The 27508-nt window shown below is 40.2% G+C and overlaps 1 protein-coding gene across 2 annotated transcripts in view; it reads right to left on the bottom strand.

The window, feature by feature from the left end:
- LOC144248355 (3'-5' RNA helicase YTHDC2-like) overlaps positions 1 to 26901 on the bottom strand; it is a 30312-nt gene extending 3411 nt beyond the window's left edge. The window contains exons 1-4 of one of the 2 annotated variants that reach the window (XM_085567792.1): positions 11783 to 26901; positions 7295 to 10685; positions 2397 to 7218; positions 1167 to 1276 (exon numbers count right to left, since the gene is read on the bottom strand). In XM_085567792.1, the coding sequence (XP_085423918.1) occupies positions 1167 to 1276; positions 2397 to 2523 (237 nt within the window). In that variant the 5' untranslated portion in view covers positions 2524 to 7218; positions 7295 to 10685; positions 11783 to 26901. Of the gene's footprint in view, positions 1 to 1166; positions 1277 to 2396; positions 10686 to 11782 lie in introns of both variants that reach the window. The other variant, XM_085567793.1, reaches the window with a different exon arrangement.
- Between the last annotated feature and the right edge of the window lie 607 nt (positions 26902 to 27508).

The following is a 27508-nucleotide window of genomic DNA, read 5'->3' as shown; positions in this document are numbered from 1 at the left end:
CCTTCTTTTCTTTCAAGAAAACCCAGTTTTTTCATGCTTTATGCCCTTCCTTGCAAGTCAGTCTCTACTCATGTACTCTTCAGTCACAGTTGATGGAAAAGAGTTCTAAGTGATATTTTTCTTACATAGACACCTGGTCAAATGTAATGACTAAATTCAGACGACTATTGTCTAATTCTGCTACCAAAAATGCTTCCATTACAATAAATTTTAAAAAAATCACTCTTCTGCACGTGACTAGGAGAGAGAGTATTATTATTAGAGTTGGTAAAGTTGTGTGTTTCATGACCCATAAACTGCCTCCTACCACAGCCACAGCTCCTCAATGACATAAAGACTTCTATTTCAAAGAGGATTTGAAATTTATCCTTCCAAAATCTGACAGCAACTTTCTCTCAGCAACTTCAGCTTCAAGTGCTCCTTTTTTGATCCGATTTTGGTTATCCTCTCAGAGAAAGAAGAACACAATATGCCAATGTGACTGTTCTGTCAGCTCTGGTTCAGATTTTGGCTTATCCCAGCTTGTGCTATGGCCTGATGGAGCACCATGCAGGCAGGACAGGAGGCCAGAAGGAGCAGAAGGGCCCTTATGCTGTCACTGTCACCTGCAGCTTGCTGTCCCTTGCACCCATCATTTTTTGTCTGCCAGTCTCTTCAGAATCTGCTGACTTGTGGAAAGGGACAAAACTGCCAAGCTCAGATATAAAACATCATATTGCCCAGAAAGTTTTTGAAACAGACCCAACAGCATCTGGATTGCTGAGGCTTTCCTGCTCCCTTTTGTGAGAGACAGGACACCCACACCAATATGGAGGAAGAGGGATGAGCACTCTCACTGTTGACTTAGGTGACTATTCTCTTTCTTTCTGCTGACAGGTAAAAGAAGAGAAAGGTATGGGTGACAGGTGATCAAACACTGCAACTTGGATTTTGAATACACAAATTCATGCAACAGACAACTCTGTGCCAAAGGGGATTGAAGCCGTTTAATTCTTAATGAGCTTGTGAAGTAAAGGTTAAATCACAGAGTACCTAGTTCGAGAGACCCAAATGGACCATGACATTCTTGGAGAAAATTCTTGGCTACTCAAATGTTACAAAAACCTTTTCACATCTTTTTACAATTCCTCTACATGAAGCAAACCCAGGAGTAATTTCTTACTTACTTCAGGGTCCAGTTTGAGATGGAGCCATTCATCCAGCTTCAGCAGTGCCAGATCAGCAGATGTCCTGTCCTCATTCTCACTGTCGCTGCTATCATTAGATACCCCTCCCCCTGAATTAAAGACAAAAGGTTCATTAGAATTTCCATTTTTTTCTACTATTATTTCTGTACAAAAACCCGCGTACTACTGTATTACCAGCAATATTTTTCCTTCTAAAATTGACTTTAAATGTAAACATTTGTAAAACTACCTCTTCTTTTCTGCAAATACACTGCAAAGTCTTTGCTCCAGATAGCAGCAATCAAGTAGCCAGACCTGCTGAAGGTCCTACACCTGCTGAAGGTCCTACTATGTAAAAACCTGGATTGATACGATGTGACCCAACTCATGTACCTTCACCAGTATTCACAGGCCACTATACAACTTTTGCCTAAAGCTGTTTGCAAAATCACACATGCCTCTATTTCCTAGTAAAACAGCAGAGTTAAAGACCTAGTAAGAAAAAAAATATATATATGGCTATTAATTAGGATTCTTTCTTTTTCTTAAGTGCAATTCAGTCAGCATGAGCACTACTCTAAGGTTCACAGTTTAAAAGCAAGACAGGAAAGCTTTAGAAATAAGTTGGACTTTTAGTTTGATTCAAACTATGACAACTAGAAGCAGTTATTTTTGCTTCCATTCAAATAGGACTTAATTTAAATGAGAAGAAGGAAATGTATATATATTCCCTATTACTTACAGTTAATAGTACAGTTAACTGAAATTAAAAATTATCAGTAGAACATATCTTGAAAATGTATGTGTTAGCCAGAAGCAACATGACTTGTTTGCCATACTGATTGTTTCTAAATTATTCTGTTTGAATCATCTGGTTCAATGTATCAAATTAAGTAGTCTGTAGAAAAAGAACATGCATACTACACTTCTCAGTACCAGTACTACAGTTCTCATTAGACATTGTGGCTGCATTCTTTCCTTACAAACTATACTGCAGTTTCTGAGACCCTACAACTGTGTAATTTATGGACTTGAATAGGTAAGGAATCCCAAAATGAAGAGATTTGTTACAGAACCAACAAACTCTTCCTGAATAGCTACAGGAATTATAACAGGCGCTGTTTCCAGAATCAGACAATACATGTATTACATATTACTGAAAAATAAGCTCTGCATGTCACACGCTGATGTATACCAACGGGAACATCCCAAATCCAGACTCCAGTGTACCTCGAAAGGATGAAGATGCCTGCAAGGCATTACTTGGCAGTCTGGCTGGTCCACAGAAGAGGGCCACGGTGACAGGTGTCACAACAGAGCAGCACCTGATGTTTGCTGTCTTGTGAGCTCTCGTCATTTCATCATATATAAGCCAGTCTGTGGGGAGGGCCTGGATGGCTGCAGCTTGTCCATTTGCTGGGGCAATCTGTGCAAGAGCAGGTAACTGTAATTAATGTAAATTTGAATGTATTTCTCATTTTATCCGGAGACACTGTGGATGCCTCAACCTGGAAGTGCCCAAGGCCAGGCTGGGTGGGGCTCTGAGCAACCTGGACTAGTGGAAGGCGTCCCTGCCCGTGGCCGGGGTTGGAATGAGATAAGCTTTAAGGTCCCTTCCAACCCAAACCATTCTCTGATTCTGTATTTTGAGAATTAAATACATCTACAATTATATACATATAAAAATATACATGCACATAAAAAAGTGTGAGAGAATTCAATCAGATTCATCAATTATCCTACCATGATAAAACAAAATATGCTGCTTTAAAAAGAAATGTTAAAAAAAAGTATCAGAGAAAAACTTGCTTTTAAGAATAGGGATCATTATATCTTTAAAACAATTTTATAGCAGGGCAGTTTTTTTTGCGTTTTTGCCTTGTTCCATCTAAAGAAAGGACTAATTGAAACGATGGAAAAATGAATCAACTCCAATTCTATCAGCTGGGTAGAACAGTATTTTCTAAAGCTGTAGTGTTAAATGCCTATACTGCTTTTGAAGTACTGACAAATAGGAAAAGACATTTCTAAAACACGTGACAGCTTTTAGTGCCCTTTTTTTTAACTATGAATTCAAAGTGTCTTTACCTTTTTATACTGAGACTGACCAAGAACAAAGGTAGGATGAAATCGCACTTTCTTCTCCTTTGGTTCCGTCAACACCAGGCTGTCTCTGTCTACATGCACAAGATTGGGATACATCCCAGCCACTAAGGCACCTTTAATTACAGCCCAGTTCTCAGAGTTAGTATTAACATCTCTAATATCAGCTCCTCCTCTGGCTCTCACAAAACCTGACAAATGAAAGAGACAAAACAGTGCCATGTTACCTTGTGTTTGCCTCTCAAAAGGAGTCAGAAACAAAAGGTGAAATAAATGACTTCTTTGTTGCATTTTTCACCACTGCCAACCTTAACAGCACCAAGAAGAAACCATTACACTGAAATCCTGCCTGATAAGGGGTTTCATACTGACACAGAATACCACTATTTTCTACAATATAAAGACATTTCCTATGGGAATAATTCATTAAAACATGAAATGCAGTGGCATGTGGAGATGAGGGTGCTTTCAGTTAGATCAGCCACAATTCCTCATCTGCACCATACCCTGCATGAATGTGTGCATGACGGTGTATTTCAAATTAAGGAAAATTACACCAGTGAACACGATTTTTGTTACAATTTCTATATGCTTGACTTTAAAACAATGTTAAAATGGTTTCCAACTTCTCTACCTGAGGCTCTAAGCTGGCCAAGCACCTGTGTTCTCATTCCTGCAATGATTTCCATTGTGGCTTGGGATAGGAAGTTCTTTTCACAGAAGGCTCTCTCCCATCCGTCACTGCGTGCCTTCTGCCATGCCTCAAAATGTTTTTACATTTGCCTATTAATTTGAAGGACTTAAACTAAAAACTTCACTTTCTTTAAAGATTACATTTATGTCAATAAAATGAATGCAAAACCCACTCTAAAAGTTAATGTATCAAACCAGATTATTTTTTCTGTTCATGAATTAGATTCTCTTTACGTGCTCACTCCAGTGATGATTATGTCAAGTTAAAACAATAAATAAAGATCATTACATTAAGATCATGATTCAAAGTTCAGTGTAGTAGGATGCAAAGAGGCACATTGTTGAAACATTCCAAATTTTCTAATTTTTGAAACAAAACATACTACAAAAAGGGTTCCCTCACAAATTTATGAGTCCAATACACAGGAAAGGCACTAGGCAAAAAGAAACAGTCTGCCACTCTACATCCAACTGGTACATCTGCATTTTGCTTGGGTGATGTGCTGTGATTAGTACTCTCTGAAATGAAAGACTACCTGGAAAGCCCTGAGCAGGGCCATGTGGTCACTGAACGTCCCGGCCGCAAAACGCTTCCTGCACAGCACGGCTGCACGCTTTTGGGAGGCCAGCGTGGGCAGCACAAAAGGGTCTTGGCAGGCAAGAGCACAGGCAATGGTCAGAACAGGATCCAGGCACTTCAGAACTACAGCATACAACACCATTTTACCGAGGTGTGGCTCTACAGGTAATTCAGTCAGCTGATAACCAAGCTCAGTGAGATCTTCCCAAGGGTCCATGGCATCTATGGTCTGTTCATAAACAAACAAACAAACAAACAAATAAAGGAGAGGGGGATGGGTACAGTGGACAAAATCAATTTACAGTGAAAGCAAAAAGGATGTGAATAATGGACATTAACTAGACTTGTTTCCAAACTCTAAAGAAGCAAGTCAAACTATTAACAGAGACAAGACTTTGAAGCACTCTCTTCCCTTGACATGGAAAAACACATCCCCACACACAAAATGAAAACAGACAATAAGCAAAACTTCAAAACATCCTTAAGTAATTAAAAACAGCTTCAGTACAAACTGAAGTCAGTAAACTGCTACACCACAAATTTGGGATCAAACACAATTACCATCTAAACCTATTCCTTTTCTGACCTTAAGCATATGCACAGCATTTCTCACAGTTACAGCAGGCGGAGGATCAGGAGCTTTCATAAGAAAGTCTACAACTGGACAATTAATTGGAGCCAGAATTTTTGTGAACAAACAGATCTCCTGCAAGGTAAAAGGTAGAACAAAAAAAGATTACCAAGATTTGGAATCAGCCGCCAAACACATGATTTGTTGCAATTAACGGTATGGTTTGAGGACATTGTATTTTTTAAAATTATATTTTCTAACTGAACATGCACCTGAAGTGGCAGTCTTAGAAGTTCTGGAGATTGAAATTCCAACATATTCTGAAATCGGAGCCTGCTGAAGAGACGAAAGCAGACCCCAGGCTGACAGCACCCAGCCCTTGAAAATAAAATATGGGAAGTTGTGAAAATGAGGATTTCTTTCTAAAAAAAAAACCAAAAGCCAACAAACAGACCGAAACTCGGAATGAAAAAGAAGAAACACTACCATGAAGAAAGTGTTGTTAAGTCACACGCAAAGTGAAAGTTTTCTAATCATGAATTATTTTTGAGAGTGTGGCAATTTTTTACTGTAATTTTAACCCAACACTGAGAAATCTGGAGAAAGAAAAACAAGGCTTTTCTAATGTAAAGTGCTGTGGGTTTTTTGCTAACCTAAGACCAGTCCAAATCTCAATCATCCTTGGTTGTAAGGAACCAGTTGCAAACTTTCTTGCTTCCCCTCACATCCCCTAAAAAGAAGTGATGCTTGGAGTAAAAGGTAGAATAAAGATGAAGTAACTTATGAGTGAATGAGGGACAGCAAATTCTCCCAGTCATATACATCTATGTGCATACGTGCAGCTTAATGCCAATATGATTGATTAAACAGGCATTTGTTGCTATATAAACTTCTGAGCCCTCACCCGCAGTGCTGGGAAGAATATAATCATGGCCTGTTAAGTCATGGATAGCTTGGAGAAAGTGAAATAGGCAGTCCTCTGCCCATAGACATGATGTGAAAACACCCCACTGGACATTGTGACTGTGGGTGCTACGTGGGAGAAAGAGGAAGGAGAACAAATTAATGGGGGGAAAACAACCCAGACCTTTGGGAAATGCCTGAGCATCACTTTTCTACAACTTGGGAGATTATTCCAAGGAAATACATGCTGACGCCTACTCGTCTGCAGAGAACCAGTGTTGGCCTCTATGCAACACAACACCGGAATAGGCCAGGAACAATTACTATGTTGTGTGGTTTATTCTAAACATAAAGGACTGTGCATATCTGCAAAATGGAAACTGCTATGAGGCATTTATTACCTGCCTTTTCTCTGGATAGCACTGGCTTTTGAAATCCACCCCATTTTTAGCACTGTAGCACAACTCACTGCATCAAAAGACTTCTAGAAAAACAAAGAAAGGAATACAAACTGAAAACTCAATAGGGTGCATGAAATAAAGGTTACTAGTTATTTAGATTACCAACAGAAGTTTTCTAAAAAGTATGAAAGAGTAAGATATACAGCAGCTTCTGACACAAAGGTACCTTCTCAATTTCAAGTGAATTAATGAGGGTATCTCCTTTCTAGTATCTTAATGCTCCACAATTTTTGAAATTCAAGATTTTCAAGGTTTTTTTAGATGGATAGCTTACAGTATTTGTCTTAAAACAAATGCATGTTGAAACTTTTCAGAAAGGACTGTTGCCTGACAGGCACTAGCTCTCAGCTAGTAAAAGTTTTTTTTCACTTTACTGTAAAGTAATTAAAAAAAAAAAAAGTTCTCCAAAATTTATGCACTGTGTGTTTTGTGTGTTTTAGAATCACACTAGGAAAATTTAAGGCAGTCCTACCTCTTTCACCTTGCCTGAGTCAATGACAAACACCACATCATTGACTGTTATGCTGGTTTCTGCAATGTTAGTAGAAAGAATCTGCAAAGAAAAAAACCCAAAACCATCAAAACTATAATAACTGTAAAAGCAATGGCAAAATAGGTCATTGTGGCATTGGAAAAAGTCCTCTAATACTTGCAATTTTGCGGATGCCAAAAGGTGGACTTTCAAGCACTTTCTTCTGGTCCAAAGTCTGCATACTTGAATGAAGCATGAAAACTTGGTATCTAATGCAAGACAAAAGGGACATTTTAAGGATCCTTAAAAGAAGCAATGAAAAGCCACAGTAACTAAAGGTTTTACCTGTGAGCATTATCAGCAAATCTCTTGTCATCCAAAACAATGCGGTCCCTCAGGCTCACTACCTCATCATACCCAGGAAGAAATATTAAAATTGCTCCTAAAAAAGGAAGTGGGTTTGCAAAGTTAAACAGAAAATTCAAATACATGTCAAATAGCACTCAGAAGGTTTTAACGTTTGTGGATTGCTGAAAAAAGAGCATGATTATCAGAAGTCAAATCCACAACCACTGGTTAGGTATTTACCTACCTGCATCAGAACTATGACAGATGCTGTGCAGTAAGTGCATTATCAGATCCAGATCCACTTTTTCATCATCAAAACTGTGATGGTAAGCTGTCAGTAGCTCTCTGTCCTCTGCACTAAGGTCACTAGCATTCTTTTGGACCAGGGAATTTTCATCCATGTTTCCAAATCCGAATGAAGTGCTGTAACAGGAAAATACACCAGAATCAAGGCTGCCCCTTAGGGTTTGCATTGAGCCATCAATTCAAACTTAGATCGAGACCAACATGACTGTTGGTCTTGAATTCTGATGTTTAAGTGTAGCAGAAGGGAATCACCATACTATTACTGTTTACTAATTCCAATGTTAACCCAATGAAGGATGCCACTTTATTTATTAGTGTTAACTTTCGTTTTCTTCAACTTCATTGAAACACAACCATAAGCAAAGGAAACTATAAAGATACTTCTCGTTTATCTGTTCAAGTAAAAATATTTAAGAGATACGTCTTCTCCAAAAATTTCCCACTAGCAGAAACTACACTAAGAGAAATTATAGTAGAGATAATCTTTACAAAACACTACCTTCAAGTATGATAACTGTAAGTGAATCAGAAAATCATTCTTGAATGGCCTAGTGTACACATTACTTCTGTAAATTTTCTTTAATATGCCTATTGCATATAAAAGATATGGATAAAAACACATTACAGATTTGTTTCCAAAATAAGCATGTGAAAAGAAAATGGTACATAGTATAGAATTAGCAAGTTGTGTAAACATAAACATAATGCTATTGAGTACAAACTCTTTTGCTGTTTATTTTTTTAAATGTTCCTATTCTTAAAAAAAGGTATTGCTATTAAGTCCAGATTTTAGAGCATGAAGATCTAAAACCTGTTCTGATTAGAACACAAATCTCAAATTTCCCATCACAACTCTTTGTATATCATATACAACTCATTCTGCAAAACAGTTACAGCTTACCTGTAGGATTCCAACAGATGAACAACCTCTGTCTGTCCAAAGTGCCTAGCCCAGTCCACAGCCATCCTGAAATAGTTGCACAAGTATTTTTATTAGACTTTTCACTTCAAAAGATGCATATGAAGAGCACATCAAGAGAGGCAATTGACATCAGACTTTTGTACCCATTTCTGTATTGACATCGGTACTGTTATTGCTGGATCTGCAACTTCCCATTTGAAAGTGCTTGAATAGGTGCTAACAGCTGACTTTTAGGTGACTACAGTTCTTTACCACAACAGAATGTCAGTTTTACACAGGAGCAAACATGCAGGAGGAAGTGAGGAGGAAGAAGGTGCTATTCCTTTAAAAATGGTGCAGAGATCAGACCTGCCTGTTTGCAGTATCCTTGAAGTCATCTCAAAAAGTCACACCCCAGGCATAACATCTGGCTATTTCATGTCTTTCAGAAGCTGTCTCCTCACTATGCAGTTCACTGTTTTATCTTTAAACTGCATTTCTTCCCCAAGGTATTCAAATGTTAGTACCAAATATCAGACCCCTGGAATCCTAATTCTTATCATTCCATACTACAATTATTTACTGTACTTCCCTGTTTATATGAAGACATACTCCATGACCACAAAACCTGAGTTTCTACAGATTCACAAATATTTTTACATGATACGATATATTTAGAAACATAACAGAAAGATCTTCTGGTATGTGTAGCTCCATTAAACTAGAATTGCCAAATATTTTGGTCCAATTCAGTAGATTACAGTTGTTCTACTAACCAGTATCTTACATAAGATCTACTGAAACAAAGTTTATAGCTCATCATCAAGACCATGTAATTAAGAATTCAATTTAGAATTTACAGAAAACAATGTGATTATGAGGAGTTAGAAATTGTTGAGGCTGTCAAAATCTATAGTTCTTACAGCAGTGTGATAAGTTAGCAAATTAATTTAGATGTTAAAGAATTTTCTTTCTCTCTCCTATATTAACAAATAAATCTATCTTTTGGTTTCTCTGTTTTTACCAGCCATTAGATGATTTGCAGTGGATACTTGCTCCCATGCTGATCAACTGTTCTACTTGACTCAAAAAGCCTCTCCCTGAAGAAATCATCAGAGCAGTCGCACCAGTTTCACTGTGCCTATAATCAACTGAGAAGTAAAAAAAAAAAAAAAAAATCCAGCAAACCCAGTAGAAATGTTATTTTTTCATCTAAATACAGTACAAATACTGCTTTCAAATTCCAGCCCAAAGAAAATTTCTTTCCTCACTTTATCTCTGAAGTTAGTTCATATGAATTCTACACTGTTTTAGAAACACACTTCTGTCAATACTTCAAAACAACAACTAACTGAACAACTCATTATTTTTGCTAGCCCTATCATTTTTTTCAGTTGGCATCAGAATGAAAAGGTAACACCATTTGAAACTGGAGATAAAAGTAGCCATAAAAATCTAAGTACGTCTGAGGTTGCTTTTTTCTTATGTAATAACACATGAAACTTACCACTGACATTTTCAGTTAAAATAAGATTTAACAGCTGAGCAAACGAATCAGTATCTTCATGCAACCAGATGTCAGAAAGACAGGAATCCATTTCTTTTACTATCCACGGTTCAAGGCAATTCACATCTTTTTCAGTCTGAAGACAAAAAACAATATTGAAAGCTTAATCTTTTCCAAGAGTTGTCTTTATTCTCATACATTACCCACAAAGAATTGCAATGGTTATTTTTCCCAGCAGCAACAGAAACCCAGCACTCAGGTATCGGCTCATGCATTGATTTTGTCATACGCAAGTACGAACACAATGGCAGTCGAGCCATTTGATCTGAGGAAAAGCTGTGTGCAACCACCCGAACTGAAGAGCACACTTCAGCTAGAGCCGTTCATCCTCATCAAGTAATCTTTAAAATACGTTAATGTCCTGAAAGATTCGACAGAACTTTAGAAAACAGATTTTAAATGGCTAGTAATACAACACAAATATAAACACCTATAACATCTCTTCTGACAAAAGAAAAAACTTACCAGTTGATTAAATACTGTGTCACCACCATCATCCAACCGTTTGTATTCCTCATTTGTCCTTGGAACCGATTTTTGTCTCCGAGATGTCCCTTTGTTAGTGTTATCTTGAGCTGAACACCACTCATCAAGAGTGTTCTTCTGTTTCTCTTCTAGAATGCAAAGTATTCACCAAGAAAGTTTTAGAGTCATATTTATTATCCATTGTTTTCTACTAAAAAAGTTAGTTACAGCAGGTTTTACCAAGTTTTACCTATTCAACCTCTTTTATTTAGTCTAGAATGCTACTACCAGTCCAACATAAATGACATGTTTAAGGGTACCCAAAGAGCACCACTGCAAACAAGGGCTATAAAAACAAGGTAAAACCCGACACTTTGGTGTTTAATCCCCCAAACCTCCATTATTCCAAACTACTGCATTCAAAGTATCTCCCGTAAGTAATCACCTTCCACACAACCTCCGACCAGATCTTTTTCCACAAATGGAATTCTGAAGACAAGTGATACAGTCCCTGCATGTAACAACTTACTTTTCTACACTAGTGGAAGAAACATCAGAAAACACCAGTGTCCTAACTGAACTTTTCTGACCCCAGTGATCAGAGATGAGCACTGTGATCAATACCCAGTTAGGACTGGATATTGAATGTTATAGCTTTGGGGTTTGCATTTTTTACTTTTTCTTTAAATAATCACTGGGATCATTACTTTCAGTTGCCAGGAAAACTTCTGAAGCAGTATCTACTTAATCAACTTAAAACCAATGATGTTTAGCTCAAGAGTGTTAACACTTAAAAAAATACATCCATGCCTGAAGAAAGCAGTGAAAAATGTTACTGAAGGGAATACCTTGTCCATTTAGTGCAAGATGTACAAAATCATGCCTGCTTTAATAGCTGCACTTTAATTTGCACCCAAAGGTACAGAGCATCCTATGCTTCTTTAGCATTCATGTGGGCAGAGCCCCCAGTTATATATAACTCTACAGCATAATAATTAGAAAAAAGATGACATTTATCAACTGAGTGAAAACAGAATGCAACCACTGAATCAAAGTGATTTTTTTTCTTTAATTGCATAAACTATTTCCATAATGTAAATATTGAGAGCTTAAAGGTACTTGTTGTCATCTGATCACACTCATTTAATCTCCTGACTCTGGAATTTCAACAGAAAATAATCCTGTTAATTGTTTGTTCAATCAATGATTCTCATTGCCAACCCTTAGAATTAACAAGTCCACTGACCTTGCTGCTTCTTTTCGTTGTACTTCACCATCTCTTTGTTTGTATACCCAGTGCTTCGTAAAATGTCCTCCAGAAACATCTCTTTAACTTCAAAAGGTCTCCCTTGGACTAAAATAGAAAAAATCTGTAAAAGATCATCTATTCACCAGCTTCACTTACAGAATTAATTTTTTTAAAAAACTACCTTCACTGGAGTTTATTTTTCTCAAAACTGTACAAAATAAAACATTTCCAAAATCAAATGCCACCTTGTTTCGCCTCAACCTCTTCAATTTTATGAAGTGCTCCAGCAGGAGATGTTCATAAGATTGACAGTTATTAACTACAATTTTTTTTAAATGAGAAAAAGAAAACAGCTGTTTTTGTTTAGGCTTACAAACAAGAACTTGCCATGTAAGTCTGCCATCTGGATTAAAAATGTAATTCATTAATAAGCAATTAATACAGCTTTTTGCAAGGTTCCACACAGAGACAGTACATCTTTGTACTGAACTACTTTCTTTTCATGAGAATCATGTGAGAAGGCAGCCTTATCTCCATGTCCTCAACTAATTCAGCAAAGCTGAGCTTTCTTTACTGAATACTTCTGGACAGATGAGACATCCCAGCGGCCTTTACCTTCTGATAATTTATCCCGATTTCTTTTTCAACAGGACTGTTTTCTAGACCTTATCTGTCGACATTGCAGGATGCTTTTTGCATGGAGATTAAAATCTCTACATTTTGATTTCTTCTTCCTTAACCTGACTCAGGAACACTCAGGATTTTCCTTCAGAAAGAACAATCCACAATTCCCATACTTTTAGAAGCTGTCACAGAGGAAGCCTTCCAACACTGATCACAAACTCTGTGTACTACAGCGATCCACAGCTACCAAATGTGGTTTCTGTGGTCAGGATTTTGTATTGCTGAAGGAGACTCAAACCTTGTATATTACATTAACAGACAAAGCCACTTCTTTTAATTCTTAAATTAACCAAAAAAAAAAACCCAAAAAAACAAACGGGAAGAAAACATCTTTTGAATTGTTATTGGCCTGTTACATAACCAGCACAAACACTGTGGTAAACTGGAGAGATTGGGAGAGATTGCCAGCAGATTTTCCAACACAAATTGACCGATCTGAAAGAACAGGAAGCTGCAAAAAGACTAAACTGGAAAGTCATACAACAATCACAACTGAGGCACTCCCTTGTAAAAAAAATTCAGAGCACATGAAATCACGTGTAATTTCCAGATTCCTGTCTCCAACAAGCTGCAAACCTTATTCAACTGGGCGGAAATTCAAAACTGAGAACTAAACACTTCCATCTGCAAAAAAAGGAAGGAAGAAAAGGTTTCCTCCTCACAAACATTTGCTAAAATAAACCAGTAAGCAATCCCATTTCCTAAAACCGTTGAGATTTTTTTAAAAAAGGCTGACATGCAGAGAGTCTACCCGATTGTCAGATAAAGCATTTCTCTTAAAAGCTACTTTTCAAAACACATTAAAGTTGGACATTACTGTTGAAAAAGTAAGAGGATTGCAAGGTGCCAGAGGAGGTCACCCATGCAGAAAACCTGCAAACCAGGAGGGTGGGGCAAAAACCGCAAACCCACAAAAACCCCCCATCTCCCACGCATTTACATTTTGCTTTTACTAAAGATCAGTCAAATGAAATTAAACCAGCAAATAATGGTAACTTTTCTTTGCATTTGAATGTAGTCTAACTGCAGGTAACTGAGTCTGCAAACAAACTAAGCGAAACTGGATGTCTTTTCTGAATATTTACCCAGATGAACAACTACTAATTTTCCTTAAATCAGAGAGTCATGTGATTCTTTTTTCATGTGAAACCCAATCTGCCTAAGCCTGTATTTCTGAACCGAACTTGTACAGTTATCTGTGTTCTATCCAGTAACCAGTAACAACCTTCACAAAGCCTGAAGAGTAAGATCCTACTGGAATGCACTGATATATATCACACTCATGTAGCTCCTAAGTCCTGTATCAGCATGAAGACAGAATTTCAATAACCTCTTCCTACTTCTTCAATTAAGAGTGGAGGGGGGCAGGATGTACCTGCATTTACAGAACTCCCAGGGACTAGAACACTTCACTTTGAATGAGGTGCAAACAGTCAAGAAACAAGAAACCTGCAAACAGAAAGAACAAGGATTCCTGTAATTCTCAGTGTATTAATCATGTGCCTTTCCTCAGAATAATTTGCTACAGTTTAGTAAGATCTGTGAGTCTCAGGGCAGGTATACTCAGACTTAAGAGTTAAGATCAAGACTTACTATGTATTACTGGGCAGCTTCCAAAATACCTAATAAAGAGATTTGCGTCTAGAGCAGCACTAGAGAGAATTAGTTTTAAATTATTCTGGTTTTGCAGCACATCTCTCAGTTTTATTAGCAAGAAGTCGCTGAACCTATCCCTCTCATGTACTTCATCCTGTAACAAAAGGGGAAAAAAAAAAGAGATGAAAAACCATCACAGATTCAGGATCACAACTTCTGACAAAAACAAACTTCTCTAAAAAAAAATACATGTTTTGGTGGCACATTACAGAGGCCTTAAAATGTGTGAGTCTAGTTTAAGTAATAGGTTTTTTTAAAAAAAACTATCCATAAAGAAACAAAAACACCTCAAAAAGTTTTTATCCACACTGAGTGCCTTGCAACACTGAAGCTGTAAACACCTTAACTTTAGAGGCTGAAGTGAGTATCTGAAACCTCTCTGATTTTGTATTTGAAGCCAAATTTCAAGAAAACACCACAAACTACAAATCTTATTTTAATAAATTCTCACTTCACCACTGATAAGCATTTAAAGAAATGTATGACACCACAGAATCAGAAAAACAGACACATTGATTAGACAAGTCATACACAAAGCCTGTAGGTTAAGGCACATAACTGATTAATCATCTTTTTCATTCTTCTGTTTTGATTTATATTATGAATGAAGGAAACAAGGACTCAAAATACAAAGTTTGTAGGCTGACATCAAGAATGTATAGATCATTCTCCTGCTTTTTTAACTTTGATAAACAGGCAGGCACCTAAACTTACCTTTTCATCTTCAGTACTTAAATCTTGCCAAAAACATTCTAGTTCCCTTTACCTATTCAATTCCATCACAGGAATATTGACATAGTCACAAATGAACAATCTGAATAATTTGCTAGCAATTAGACTCCACATTACCTAGAAAACTCTGGGCAAACAAATGGACTGAAAACCTGTATTGCTAAAACAAATGGTAAGAGAAATTCTGACACAATCACATTGAGCCACATCAAGGTAAGCCTCCCTATGGATTTTCTGCTGACCACAGAAGTTCAGAAAAATTTACACTTCTGTCCTTCTCCACTCCTCCTGATTCCACACTTAATCATTGCCATGGAAATAAGATATTTTTACAGGAAAAATGCAAACACACAGAAAAACACCAAACTGCACAAAACATGCATTCTACTCTTTGAAGTCTTTAAAGTTGATTCAGATTCTACCAAACAAAAACACCTACAGTGCTCAGCTAATTTAAGTAAAACAAATGAGGACCTCATTTTCCAAAGCAATACATATTGCTCCACCCCACATGAAAGACCACAGGATGCTCACCACAATAACATGGGTCACGGTGGAGAGAGTGCTGTCTCCTGCCATCAGCGTGCCAAGGAGCATGTCATTAGTGCAGAATGTTACCAGCGTCTTTGGAGAAACCCTATGGATCACATCACAGAGACAACTCAGGGGTTTGCACCATTTAAAGCTTTCCATGGATCAAAAAATTAAAGCAGCTGCTGACCAGAAGAGATATTACGGTTCTCTCCTCAAAAGATTCATGCGCACCACTTGTTTTTAAACTGTGCCTTTTCCCAGACATTTCCTAACAATTTGTAGTGCTTGGCGCCCCAAAACTCTGGACAATGCACTAATTGGAAGAATAAGATTCAATTTTAATAAATAAGGAAGTAAAAGTAAACTGTGAAGAAAGCCTGCACGTCATTCATTTTACTAGAAAATTCCATGTGGAAAACCAGGTTCCAATTCCTCAGTCTGTGCTTGGATATAGCCTTTGTACTTGTCTACACGTGGTGGGATGAGCCTGTCTGGACGCCAGGTGCCTACCCAAGCCACTCTATCTGTCCTCTCCATGGGCAGGGGAGAGGAAACACAACAAAAAGACTCCCAGGCTCCAGAGAAAGACAAGGAGAACGTGGGTCTCTCCCACGGGAAAGTGGGCTCTCCACGAGCTTCTCCAATATGGGTCCTTCCCATGGGCTGCAGTTCTCCAGGAACTGCTGCAGCACAGGTCCTTTTCCACAGGGTGCAGTGCTTCAGGAACAGCTTGCTCCAGTGTGGGACCCCACAGGGTCACAATCCTGACAGCAAACCTGCTTCTGTGTGGCTCCCTCCCCGGGGCCACAGCTTCTGCCAGGAGCCTGTTTCAGCACAGACTTCCCAGAGGATCACAGTCTCCTTCAAGCATCTACCTGCTCCAACACAGAATCCTTCACAGGAGGACCCCTGCTGCACCGCGGACCTCCACGGCCTGCTGGGCCACAGCTGCCTCACCATGGGCTGCACCATGGGCTGCCCTGGCACCTGGAGGATCTCCTCCCCTCCTGCACTGACCTTCCTGTGTGCAGAGCTGCTTCTCTCACATGCTTTCACCACTCTTCATGAACTGCTGCCTCTGTTGTGCAGGTTTTCCTCCCCATTCCCCACTGTCCCAGAGGCACTGTCACCATCGCAGATAGGCTCAGCCTTGGCCAGAGGCAGGTCTGTCTTGGCTGGCACCGGCTCTGTCACACACGGGAGAGGCTTCTGGCACCTCCTCACAGAAGCCTCCCCACAGCTCCCAAAGCCTTGCCTTGAAGACACAACTCATTACAGCTGACTAAATCACAGGGTCATCTGCTTGATCCTCTGGTTTTTCAGGAGGTGAAAATACTGAAATGTTACAATTCTATACCTGGGACACAGTTAGCTGTCCCAATAAAAACAGCAATTCTCACTACTCCCTCTGCTACTGCCATCCTAAAAGAGCTGAAAAGTTCCTCTGTACTGTACTCTACCGCTTTTCTCTGGAAGACAGTTAAGCAAACCTCTCTAAACATCTCCACTCCAAATTTCTTTTGTCCACAGCTCAAAATATTGTTATCTCTCCCTTTCAGTGTTTCCCTGGAGTAATTGTATTGATTTTTCTCAAGCTGGATTTTCTGCACTGCTTCCAGTAATTCTACCATTTTCACCTGACTTTGCTCTTCTTCTGCCAGCATAGTACTTCCATTTATTAATCATCCAGCTTATTTGTGACATATTTTCACCAGCTCTTCTAATCTCTTAATATCCTTGTGAGCTTTCATACACATATTTGAATTCTTATTGTGGCTTCATTGTTCAAGTGCTTTCATTTTCACCAGCTATGTGTTATCTTTGTTCACTCAAGCAACACAACCTTTGGCCATCTTCTGGTCACTCATATCTCAACTGCTGGCCTTTCCCTGAAATGTCATTTTGCTACATGGTGCAAAGATGTAAAAACCCCAACCAATCCATTCATGCTCTGCTTTACAGACAAACTCATCAAGTGATACTGAAATCTCTTACTTTTACATCCCTTCATGTTTTAAACACAGAAGGTGAAGAAGAGTACATTTAATCCAGACTAGACTGATAAATAATGCTCAGCTTCATCAGTCACATTCCAATTGTTTTGTTTTCCCTTTTATGGCTCCTATCAACTCTCACTACATAACATTACTTACAGCATGCTGGTTTTCACACCTCCCTTCAAAGTTTGCAGACCTTTTGGATCCACACATGTTAAAAGCAGAGAGGGGGGAAAAAAAAAGAAGAAAGTGTAGACTTGATCTGAAAATCAGACAAGGATTTCCATGCCTACACTCCGCAGAAGAAATCAACAGAAAATACCTGAGATTCAGTTCTGTAAGACAACCTTCTACATGAAACTGCAAAACACAGTAAGAAAGCCATCCTTTTCACTCTTACGTATTCCTTACCTGCAGTAACGTATCCCACCTGTGAGGCTGCAGCACAAACATACTGCGGTTTCAATGTACACAAGATTCACAAGACCAACACAAGATCAACCGACACTTAGAAGTACCATTGGTACCTGCTCTCTAACCGGATCTGGTAACCAATTGTCTGGCCAATCTTCTCTCTTCTTTCTGCTGCCACTCTTTCAGCCACTGCAACAGCTGCTAAACGTCTTGGCTGAGTACAAAACACACGACAGGGAGTTCCATTCTTGTAGCAGTCATCAAGGATAAATTGAGGGATCTGTAAAGAAGTGGTTCAAATTTGCTCTTTGAGAAAGTCACAGCTTTGTTAGCACAGGGAAACCATTAACTGCACATCAATATTGCACACTGCAAAAGACTTTTCATTACAATTATCACAGCAAGCATATCTGAATCAGCAGAAAATAAATTCCTAAGTATAACCTATTTAGGTTTTTTTAAAAGAAAAACCTTACAGTGCCTCCCTCCTGCTTCAGAGAAATCTAAAAAAAACCAAAGCCCTGTAGATAATCTCACATTTTAACACAAAAAAATAGATTACTCTGGATACTAAGAACAGAACTAGCCTTAGAAGAAAAAGAGTTCTACAAACATCACAGCTACTTTCCCTTCAATATTTTGTATTATTTTAATGAAAAAATGGTATCTACCATAAAATTCTAAGGAATCATTTATGCTTCTAGTACCTATCTAGAGGCTTAGTGTTTCAAAAGCAAGAAAATAAACTGGAACAACATTTTCAATCACACAGGAAAAGGAAAGCCTTAAAATAGCATCAAAATACCCCATATCACAACTGTTACACAATTGGCATTAGTTTAGAATAAATACTGTTATAGTTTTTATTTCATTGAAGCAACATACCTGCGTCGTTTTTCCCCATCCAGTCTCTCCTATAATCAAAACAATTTTATTGTCCTTTATGGTTTGGACAATTTCTTTCTCTTTTTCAAGAACTGGTAGTGACTGCCTGAAGGAATCAAAATCTGATTCCCCTCTTTTCCCTGGGACCTGGGGGATACCATCATTAAGTCGACCACTTATTTTGTTTACTTCTTTCTTTTCTGTGAAGACAAGTTAAAAGTTTATTTATGCAGACACAGAGGAAGGTCACAAAAACACTGCTCAAAAATTGTACTTAAAAATTAACATTGCTGGCTTTTTATGCATCCCTGTGGGTAAAGTGACAAACCCATCACGCATTTAGATGTCATATTTATAGCATGTCCTGCAGTGCTTGGAATAGATATTTTGTCAAAACAGTTATTACTTTCATAGGTATTTTGAAGAAAACCAGACTCTTCCAGAGCATTGCTCCAAGTCAAAATAGCCTACAAAGAGCAAAAGGAGAAACAAACTAAACCAGACCAGCCTGGTGTATTTTGGTGGCCTTTGTATCTGTGCCCACATTTCACACCTGCAGTTCCCTCTAGAAATACACGCTGACAGAGTTAAACCTTTAAGCTATTCCACACGTTTGCCTGAAATCATACCAATGCAAGCATGCTGTATCAAGAGCCCTGGCCCCCACACAGCAGTGTGATGTGTTAGAAAGCAGTGCCTAAGTAGCCAAAAAACGGGCACATCTTCTGAGGGAGCTACTTCACATCCATCATTGCAAGTGCTACTCTATAATTCCTTGAGAATTATTCTCTGGCAGAACGAAAAGCTTGCTGTAAACTCAGTTATACATATGTATAATATGTATATTATGTAATGCCATTAACAGATTCATATACTAAATTTCAAGCTCTGTTGTACCAAGACAGACTAAGAAATCAGGAGAACTAAAAATACATTCTTGAGATGCAGAGAAAGGCAAATATTAGACTGTTCATTAACTTATCCCTTACACTCCTAAGACATTGCATTTCAGTACTTTTATTACAGCTTCCCTCTGTTCATATAACAATCCCATTAAACAACAAAAACAATTGGAATTAACAGCAAAGAAAGCACGTCAAGAAGAGACACCACGTATCAAAAACATGCAATTAAACAAGGCATATTGGTACAAATGTTTTCTGTTCACTACACCCATCTCTGCACACAGAAACACAGTGCAATTCTTCCACTTGTAGCTGCTAAAGCAATAATCTAGATGAAAACCTTGCTTTAAAAATAAAAAAACAAGATTTCAACAGAAGTTTGTCTCTCAGTGAACTCTTCCATATTCAAGAAATCAAGTCTGGACAGTAGTCTCTTAAGGACCAAATCTATTTTGTAGAGATGAAGAAATAAAAACTGAAATTCTTCATTTATCAAGGACACTAATTTCTATAAGCAGAACAGACAACCTCATTTTCTCATATAGGCGTTCTTATGGCATCACAGTAACACTGACTCTTCAACCCCACCTCACAGTTACTTCTGTGAAGCCACATTTCAAAATGTGCTTCCAAAAAGATTTGGCTGGAACTGGCTCAAAGATTCTAAATTAACACAACACAAGGTGGACATCTCAATGTGCATGATATGACTTCCCAAGTTCCTCACAGCACCAGTTATAAAAGACCTTAAAAGTAAGGAAAATTAATGCATTTGTTTGAAGGTGTCTGTTAGGACACCAGAGGGGACAGAGAGGTTTGTTTTGTCACTGGGTTGCAGGTGGTTTCGAGTGGTGTCGATGGACAAGTCCAAATCAGAACACATGCTGAACGTACCAGATTCAACAGCACAGGCACTTCCTCGCTCTGTCCTTGGCAGGAGCTCCGCGCGTTCCTTATTTGTGACGGGAAAGCGCTGAATTAGGCTCCGAACGGCGTGTTTCGTACAGAGAGCCAAGTCACAAGTCATGACTGCGTGTGCCTCTGACACATCCTTCTTCCTTACAGTCAGGTATCAATTGGCTCCTTTTCTGTCAGGGGGGAGGGAAAACTTATTTTAGGAAAAAGGAACCTACTCTAGCTTAACTTTTATCTGTCAGGGTATGAGATGCTAAGCAAAATCTTTAGAAAAAAAAACAGAAATCACAGTGAGAACCTTTTTTAATGGAGCCATTAAATCCACAAAGTATAAAATCAAGCTGTCCCAAAATGCATGTCACAAGCTTTTCCAAGCATGCATACAGCAATGAACAAAGATGCTCATTTCTGTAGCTACTTTTACACTTTTTTCTCTAATACTCTTCCTTGCAACACAGTTGGGTATGTTGAAAACATCAATCAGGTTATCATTAGTCTTGAAATTCTATCCGTCTGCACCAAAGAACTGAAAACTGTACCCCGACTCACCCCTTGCTTTTAGATACCAGTCCAAGAGACTGACAGAGCTGGTGAACAAATGTTCTTTCAGTACTAGTGAAACTAGAAGGAAATTCCATCTCTAGAATGATAAATAAGAATGAAAAGACAGTAACAATGCAACAGGCAGTAATCTTGACATCTCAACGTTACAGAACACAGAATTGTTAGGATTGGAAGGGAGACCACCCAGTGCAACCCCCCTGCAGGGTCACCTGGAGCAGGTGACACAGGAACACATCTAGGGTTTGGGATGTGTCCAGAGGGGGAAATTCAACGCTTTCCCTGGGCAGCAGTTTCAGTGCTTTGCCACTCTCAAAGGAAAGAAGTTCTCCCTCAAGTTCAGGTGGAACTTCTTCTCTTTTAATTTATGGCCATTGCTCCTTGTCCTGTCACCAAAAAGCCTGCACCGCCTTCCTGGGACTCATCTTGGAGATATTCATATGCATTAGTGAGATCCCCTCTCAGTCTCCTCTGGGCCAAACAGGACCAACTCCCACAGCTCTCCTGATGCGAGACCTCTCATCTCAGTGGTCTCTGCCGGACCCGCTCTATCAGCTCCCTGTCTCCGTGCTGGGGAGCCCAGAGATGGACACAGCACCCCAGCCGTGCCTCACCAGGGCCGGGCAGAGGGGCAGGATCCCCTCCCTGACCCGCTGCCAGCGCCCTCCCCACACCCGCAGCTGCCCCCGGGCCGGGCCGTGCCGCGCACCCGCCTCGTCCCCGCTCCGGAACCGCTCCAGGGCCAGCTGCGCCGCTATTGCCACCACCTCGTCCACGCCGGCGGCCCCGAGGGGCTCGGCCCGGGCGCGCACCGCGGCGGCGGCAGCCCCGTCCCCCGCAGCCCCGCCGGGCTGCCGCCGCGGGACCCGCCCGTGTCGCGACATGGCCCCGACACGGCCCCGCGCGGCCCCGCACGGCCCCGACACCGCCCGGACCCGGGGCCGCAGCCGCTCGGCCCGAGGGCGCCGCCGGGGCGGGGCGGGGCCGGCTGGAGCCGCCCGCAGCCGAGCCGGCCCCGGCGGGAGGAAATTGGCGCTTGTGCCGCCGCTCGGGGGGCACGGCTGCCCGAGGAGCGCGCTGCGCGTGTGGCTGCGGGCAGAACGCGGCCCTGCTCCCTGTCCCGTCATGAATTACCTGCTTTCATGGCATGGTGTGAAACGGAGCTGTGGCGAGGGTCATCTCGGGCCTCAGCCTCCTCACTCGGTAAAGTGTTGCTTGCCCTGCTTTTCCTGCTGTCCTTGGACTCCACGCTGAAGACACGAGCTAGAAACTTAACCAAGTCCACTTGGGCCTGACACAGGCCTCGGTACTGAAGGCTGCTGCTTCGGAAACATCATTAGGTCAGAAGGAGAGTACCTGGAAGAAGAACAAACTGCACAAAGCTCTGTATAAAAGAGCGATGTATTTTGAAATAAACCAGTTATAGTCTCAGCCTTCTGAACAAAGTCTATTCATTCCCATCCTGCCTCAACAGCGTCAGAGGGGAGCAGGGGGCAGACAGCTGGGTTTGTCTCTCTGCTAAAGACATTTCAGCTAACTGGCGCAGTGGTGCAGTGTATAGAGGCAGCGCTGAAAGCTGCTGTGCAGGTGTGAGATAAAGAGGCTTAGGAGTCTGAGAAGGAGATACTTTGGCAGCCTGCCTGGAAGCCTTAGCAGCTTTCCCAAAAGCTTCAGCATCCAGCGCAGAAACTCTGGCAACTTTCCTGGAAGCTTTGGTAGCCTGCCTGGTAACTTCCATGGGCACCTGCACCTTCTTCAAGGATGTATTCAACAAGTCCCCCATCAAAAGCCCCATCTGACTCATCCCTCCCATCAGAGTCCTTTATCAACCCCAAATCTTCATCCACGTTGTACTCTGCTTGTTCCCGCTGTTTTCCATTCCTTTAATGCCTCAAAAGGCGATCTCCAAGTAACAACTAGATTGACAATACTTTTACCTCCCGCTCAGATGACTTTCCACAGCTTGTCCCTGACTTTTTTCCAACTTTTAACACTAAATGCTGTGTCAGGATCAATGGCAAAATCTTATGATCTACCCACAGCAATATACTACAAAGTACAGGGCCCCTCCTGCAGGAGAAGGGATCAGGCCCTGCTCTGTAACTTTCATTTTGGCCACTTCTGTTGAGCAGGTAATAAAGGTCAAAATGAAACCTTTTCCAGCTACTTCCCTCTGCTTTATCTTTTTATGTGCCAGAACTCTGGCAGGAGAAAGAGCCTGCAGCGCCGTGCCCTGCTCAGCCGGGGCTCTCTGGCACAGAGCAGCAGCAGCGCCAGCACCTTTCAATCTGCTCCTTCCTTATTTCTCCTGGACACAGAAGCCTTTGGAAATCAGCAGCACCAGGTGTGTTCCCAGCTCAGAGCAGCTGGTGTTGGTGGGCAGACACTGCCAGTTTGACTGCTTCCAAAGGGCAATAAAATCAGAGATGTTCAAAGGTTTGTCCGGTGGGTGTCACAGAGCTTCCCAGATACTTCTGCAACCATATTATACCAAGTCCCCTTCTGGGATCAGGTTGGAAGGGAAATCCTCAATCAGAGGGATCCTTCCTTGTCCAAATTTAATTATTTGGCACTGCATATTAGGGATATTATTAAAAACAATTATGAAGCTCTGCCACAGCCATGGGCTGACAAACCAAACCCCAGTTCTAAAAATCCTACCCCTCTCTCCTCTCCCTCTTTCCAAAAACTGGGGATTCTTAGGCCTTCTGGCTATGTCCACAGGCAGACTCTGGCCCCTCTGAGAACCCTCAGGACCCTTACTAGGACAGTGCTGGCACTGCTCTGGACTCTCCCAGTTCCCCTGTTTCCCTGCAATGTACAGTCCCATCCCATAGACATTCTGTAAGCTTTAGTCTCCCTGATTCTGTTCCTAACCCCTTATCCCACAGTTCACAAAATGGTTTCCCCTCTTCTCAAAGGACACAAGATGGCAGGGACCGCATGGCTTTTCCCTCCACATGTGCTCCTTCTTTCCACAATCCCTTTCCAGCCTCTTCCCGAAACCCCTTCCACTCCCCAGATTGTCCCTCCCACTTCTCCACCCACCTCAGTCACCTCCCCTGTTGAATTATTTAACATCTCGTCCCCCAGCTCCGCCTCTGGGGGAGTTTTCCATCAGCCGCTCCCCCTGGCCCTGACTCTGCCTCCTCCTCCTCCCCCGGTTCCCACGCCTTGGGGTCACGTCAGGGCGGCGGGGGGGAGCGTGGGAACTCTGGCCTGCCCCATTCCCTGCCTGCCTTCTCTGCTGCCCCTGTCACCTTCACCCCACGGCAGGGGGGCAGGCCCCTCGCACAGTGCTCCCCCATTCCACAAAAAGCCATCAAAGACCTCTGCAAGGTGCAGAAAGAATTTGGCCGTGAAAGCGAGTTTTTTAGAGGGATGTTAAAGGCAACACTTGCCAGAACCAGTAGGCTGTAGAGGGCCAGGCACGCAGGCTGAAAGAAAATCCATTTTCAGGCATTCCACAACAAATACAAAGGCATAGCTGGATCTTTCCTAATTTCCAACTCAGAGCCTTGAAGACCTACAAACTCAGTTTTGCAGAGAGGACATTTCTTGATGACACCAGACAGGGATGAATACTTAGGAGAGAGCAACTTCCTGCAGAGCTGAATAAGCCCATTTTAATGAAGTGACAGCAACTTAGATTCCTATCCCTATCAAACTTCATGATACTTCCTTAGAAGATGTGGTTGTAGAAGTAGAAGGACAATTTAATGCGGTATTTGCAGTCAAATGGGCAATTTTGTGGCTGGGTACCTGTGTGGGCTAAAGGAGCCCGGGGTGCCGGTCAAGAGCAGCTGAAGGTGGCCAGCACCTGGCCAGGTAGCCAAGAAGGCCGAGGGCATCGTGGCCTGTGTCAGCAGCAGTGGGGCAGCAGGAGCAGGGCAGTGACCGTCCCCCTGGGCTGGGCAGCGCTGCGGCCAGAGCTGGGAGTGCTGTGTCCACTTTCTGCCCGGTCGCTCTGCGTCTCACAAAACAGGATGGGACCCGGACTGGTTGCAGACTTGGCATTTATTATGTCTGTATCATACAAGCAAATAGCCAGAGACACAGAGAAACGAACATCCATGCAAATCTAGATCAAAGGCAAGATGGCAGTTTGTGCAAAGCCTTTTTCTACATATTCTTTGAACCAATACCATAAAAGAAAAGGTGCAGAGTCATTATACCCTAACCAATAAGAAAAGGACCCATGTGGGTTTAACATTAACAGAAGGACTTCTATGAACCCTAAACGGTATAGGGTAATTCATTATGTAAGATTGAAACTTTTTCTATTTTTGCAAAGCATATATCTAGGACTTTTGACATCTCCAACTATAACTAAGTTCTTGTTCTTTCTTGCTCCTTATGATAAATATAAATATATTTTCCTAGCTTCCCATGAGAAGGTTTTGAAATTTCCCAGTCTTTTTCAGCTTTATGTCTACTTTCTGGGTCCTTTTTGCGCTTTCTAAAGTTTTTTACCTTTTATATATTCCTACAATTCCCCCTCTCTTTTTTAAATAAACTGCTTTTGACTTGTCACTTATTTATTACTTTGTGTTACATAGCTTTACTAGTGCATATATTTATTCATGTAGGAAAAAAGTTATAAACTTTTTATATGAAGGTACTTCTGTTTTTGTTTGTTTTAAGCTCTATAATTCTAAGTTAAGCCATTCTTAATGTTGGGTAAAGTTAGGTTTAGTATCTGTATTAGGTTCTGATAAATTTTGACTTTTTAAAGTCTCAATTTAAAGGTTAAATTTGTGACTGACTTTAATTGTTTTTGGTGAGGTTTTGTGAATTATTTGTAATTTTTCTTTTGTATTTGGGTTTGTTAGTGTGTTTTGCTGTGTTGTATGGTTTGACGTTCTTTATTGGAATTCACTTTGCTTTTCTAGTGCTTGTAGAAATACAAGTATACTCTTTGCTTTAAGTTATTAATTGGAAAGGACTTTTAAGTTGTCTTCTTTATGGTCTTAATTAAAACAGGAGGATTTTATTTTTAGTTTTGTTTGTGTGTTATTTGTAAAATGCTTAAGAATTGGTGGATCTGGTTCTGCAAAAGAACTGTTTAAAGAATTAGAAACATATAAAGCTTTACTCAATTTTATCTGTGGTATTACTTCTGCTCCCCTCTTCTGTTGATCTAAATGTGTTTTAATGTGTGATGTGTCTTTTTAACAGTTGTTGGATTTGTGGGGGAGTGGGGAATACGGAAGGAGTGATGAACATTTTAATTTATTAGGAATGTTGTTACTTTTTGAGATAGATATGTGGGTCTATTGTGGTACACTTAATGAAGTAAATGTTTGTAAAAAATGTTGATAGGTACGATTACTTGTTCTCTTGTGTGGATAGAGGTAAAAACTGTACTTGATAGTGAATCTACTGAAACATGAATATTTTTAAATCTCTCCAAAGAAGGGTATTTAGTGATGTTTGTTATAATTGTAGATTTTATAAACTTTGTGGATGAACAGTTCTTGTAGAAACAGGATTTGCACAAGCTGACAATCAGGGTAACTGTTAATGACAGCTTTAGCTTGGGATTTAGAGATACGAAACGTCTGTACAAGTGCTTGTGTATATTGATGCTCAAAAATGTTTACTAATGTGTTTGAGATAACTATGGTGAGTTTTTTTGTTCTTGTATTTCTTTTTGCTAAACATCTTGGTAAAGATAAATGGGTTTTAATATGAGAAATAAAATATAGGTTAGTTCTGTGTTGTAAATTTTTATGAAGATATGAAAGCTAGCAATATAAATTATTATTACTAGTATTTTTTAAAACTATATTTTTACCTGCATTAGTAACAGAGGTAGAATCTGTGATTAAATTGAAAGGCTTTGAAAATAGCTGAAAAGCTTTAACAACAGCAGCTAGTTTAACTACTTGAGGAGAACTTTTGACTACTTGAATATTTGATTTCTAATTTTTTGTTGTTTGATTGAAATTACTGATTTATGTGTTTTTCTTGACAAAGAGCGTTGTCTTACTTAAAGGCCCTTCACTTAGCAAGGGCTTTTTTTTGAAACTCAATTTTGTTTGTAATAATTTGTGACTTGGATAATGAATAGCACAAACACTTGAAAAATTTAAGAATGCATTTTGTAAATCATCTGAATTTTGTCATGCCTAATCGAAATAATCTTTATTTAAAGGTAAATATAGAACTGTAAAATCTTTGCCTGTTACGGTTAATATTCTTGCTTTGGCCTTAATTACAATTTGTGCTATTATCTCTAGGGTTGTGGAAATTGTCTTTGGAGACTTGTAGGGAAGAAAAACTTATTCTACTATTAGTAATGGATCTTTCTCAGATGGAGCTCATTGAAAAACGAGGCTATAAAGTTGTAGCTTCTGTCTCAAAGCAGTCAAGTAGAAAGGTTTCTTGGGAGCATAATGATGGGCTTGTCTTCTTTGGAAAGTTTTTGTGACTGTTTA

Source organism: Lonchura striata, chromosome Z (genome assembly GCF_050655825.1).
Source record: "Lonchura striata isolate lonStrDom1 chromosome Z, ASM5065582v1, whole genome shotgun sequence".
Classification (NCBI taxonomy): domain Eukaryota; kingdom Metazoa; phylum Chordata; class Aves; order Passeriformes; family Estrildidae; genus Lonchura; species Lonchura striata.
This window is presented reverse-complemented; position numbering and strand designations above follow the sequence as displayed.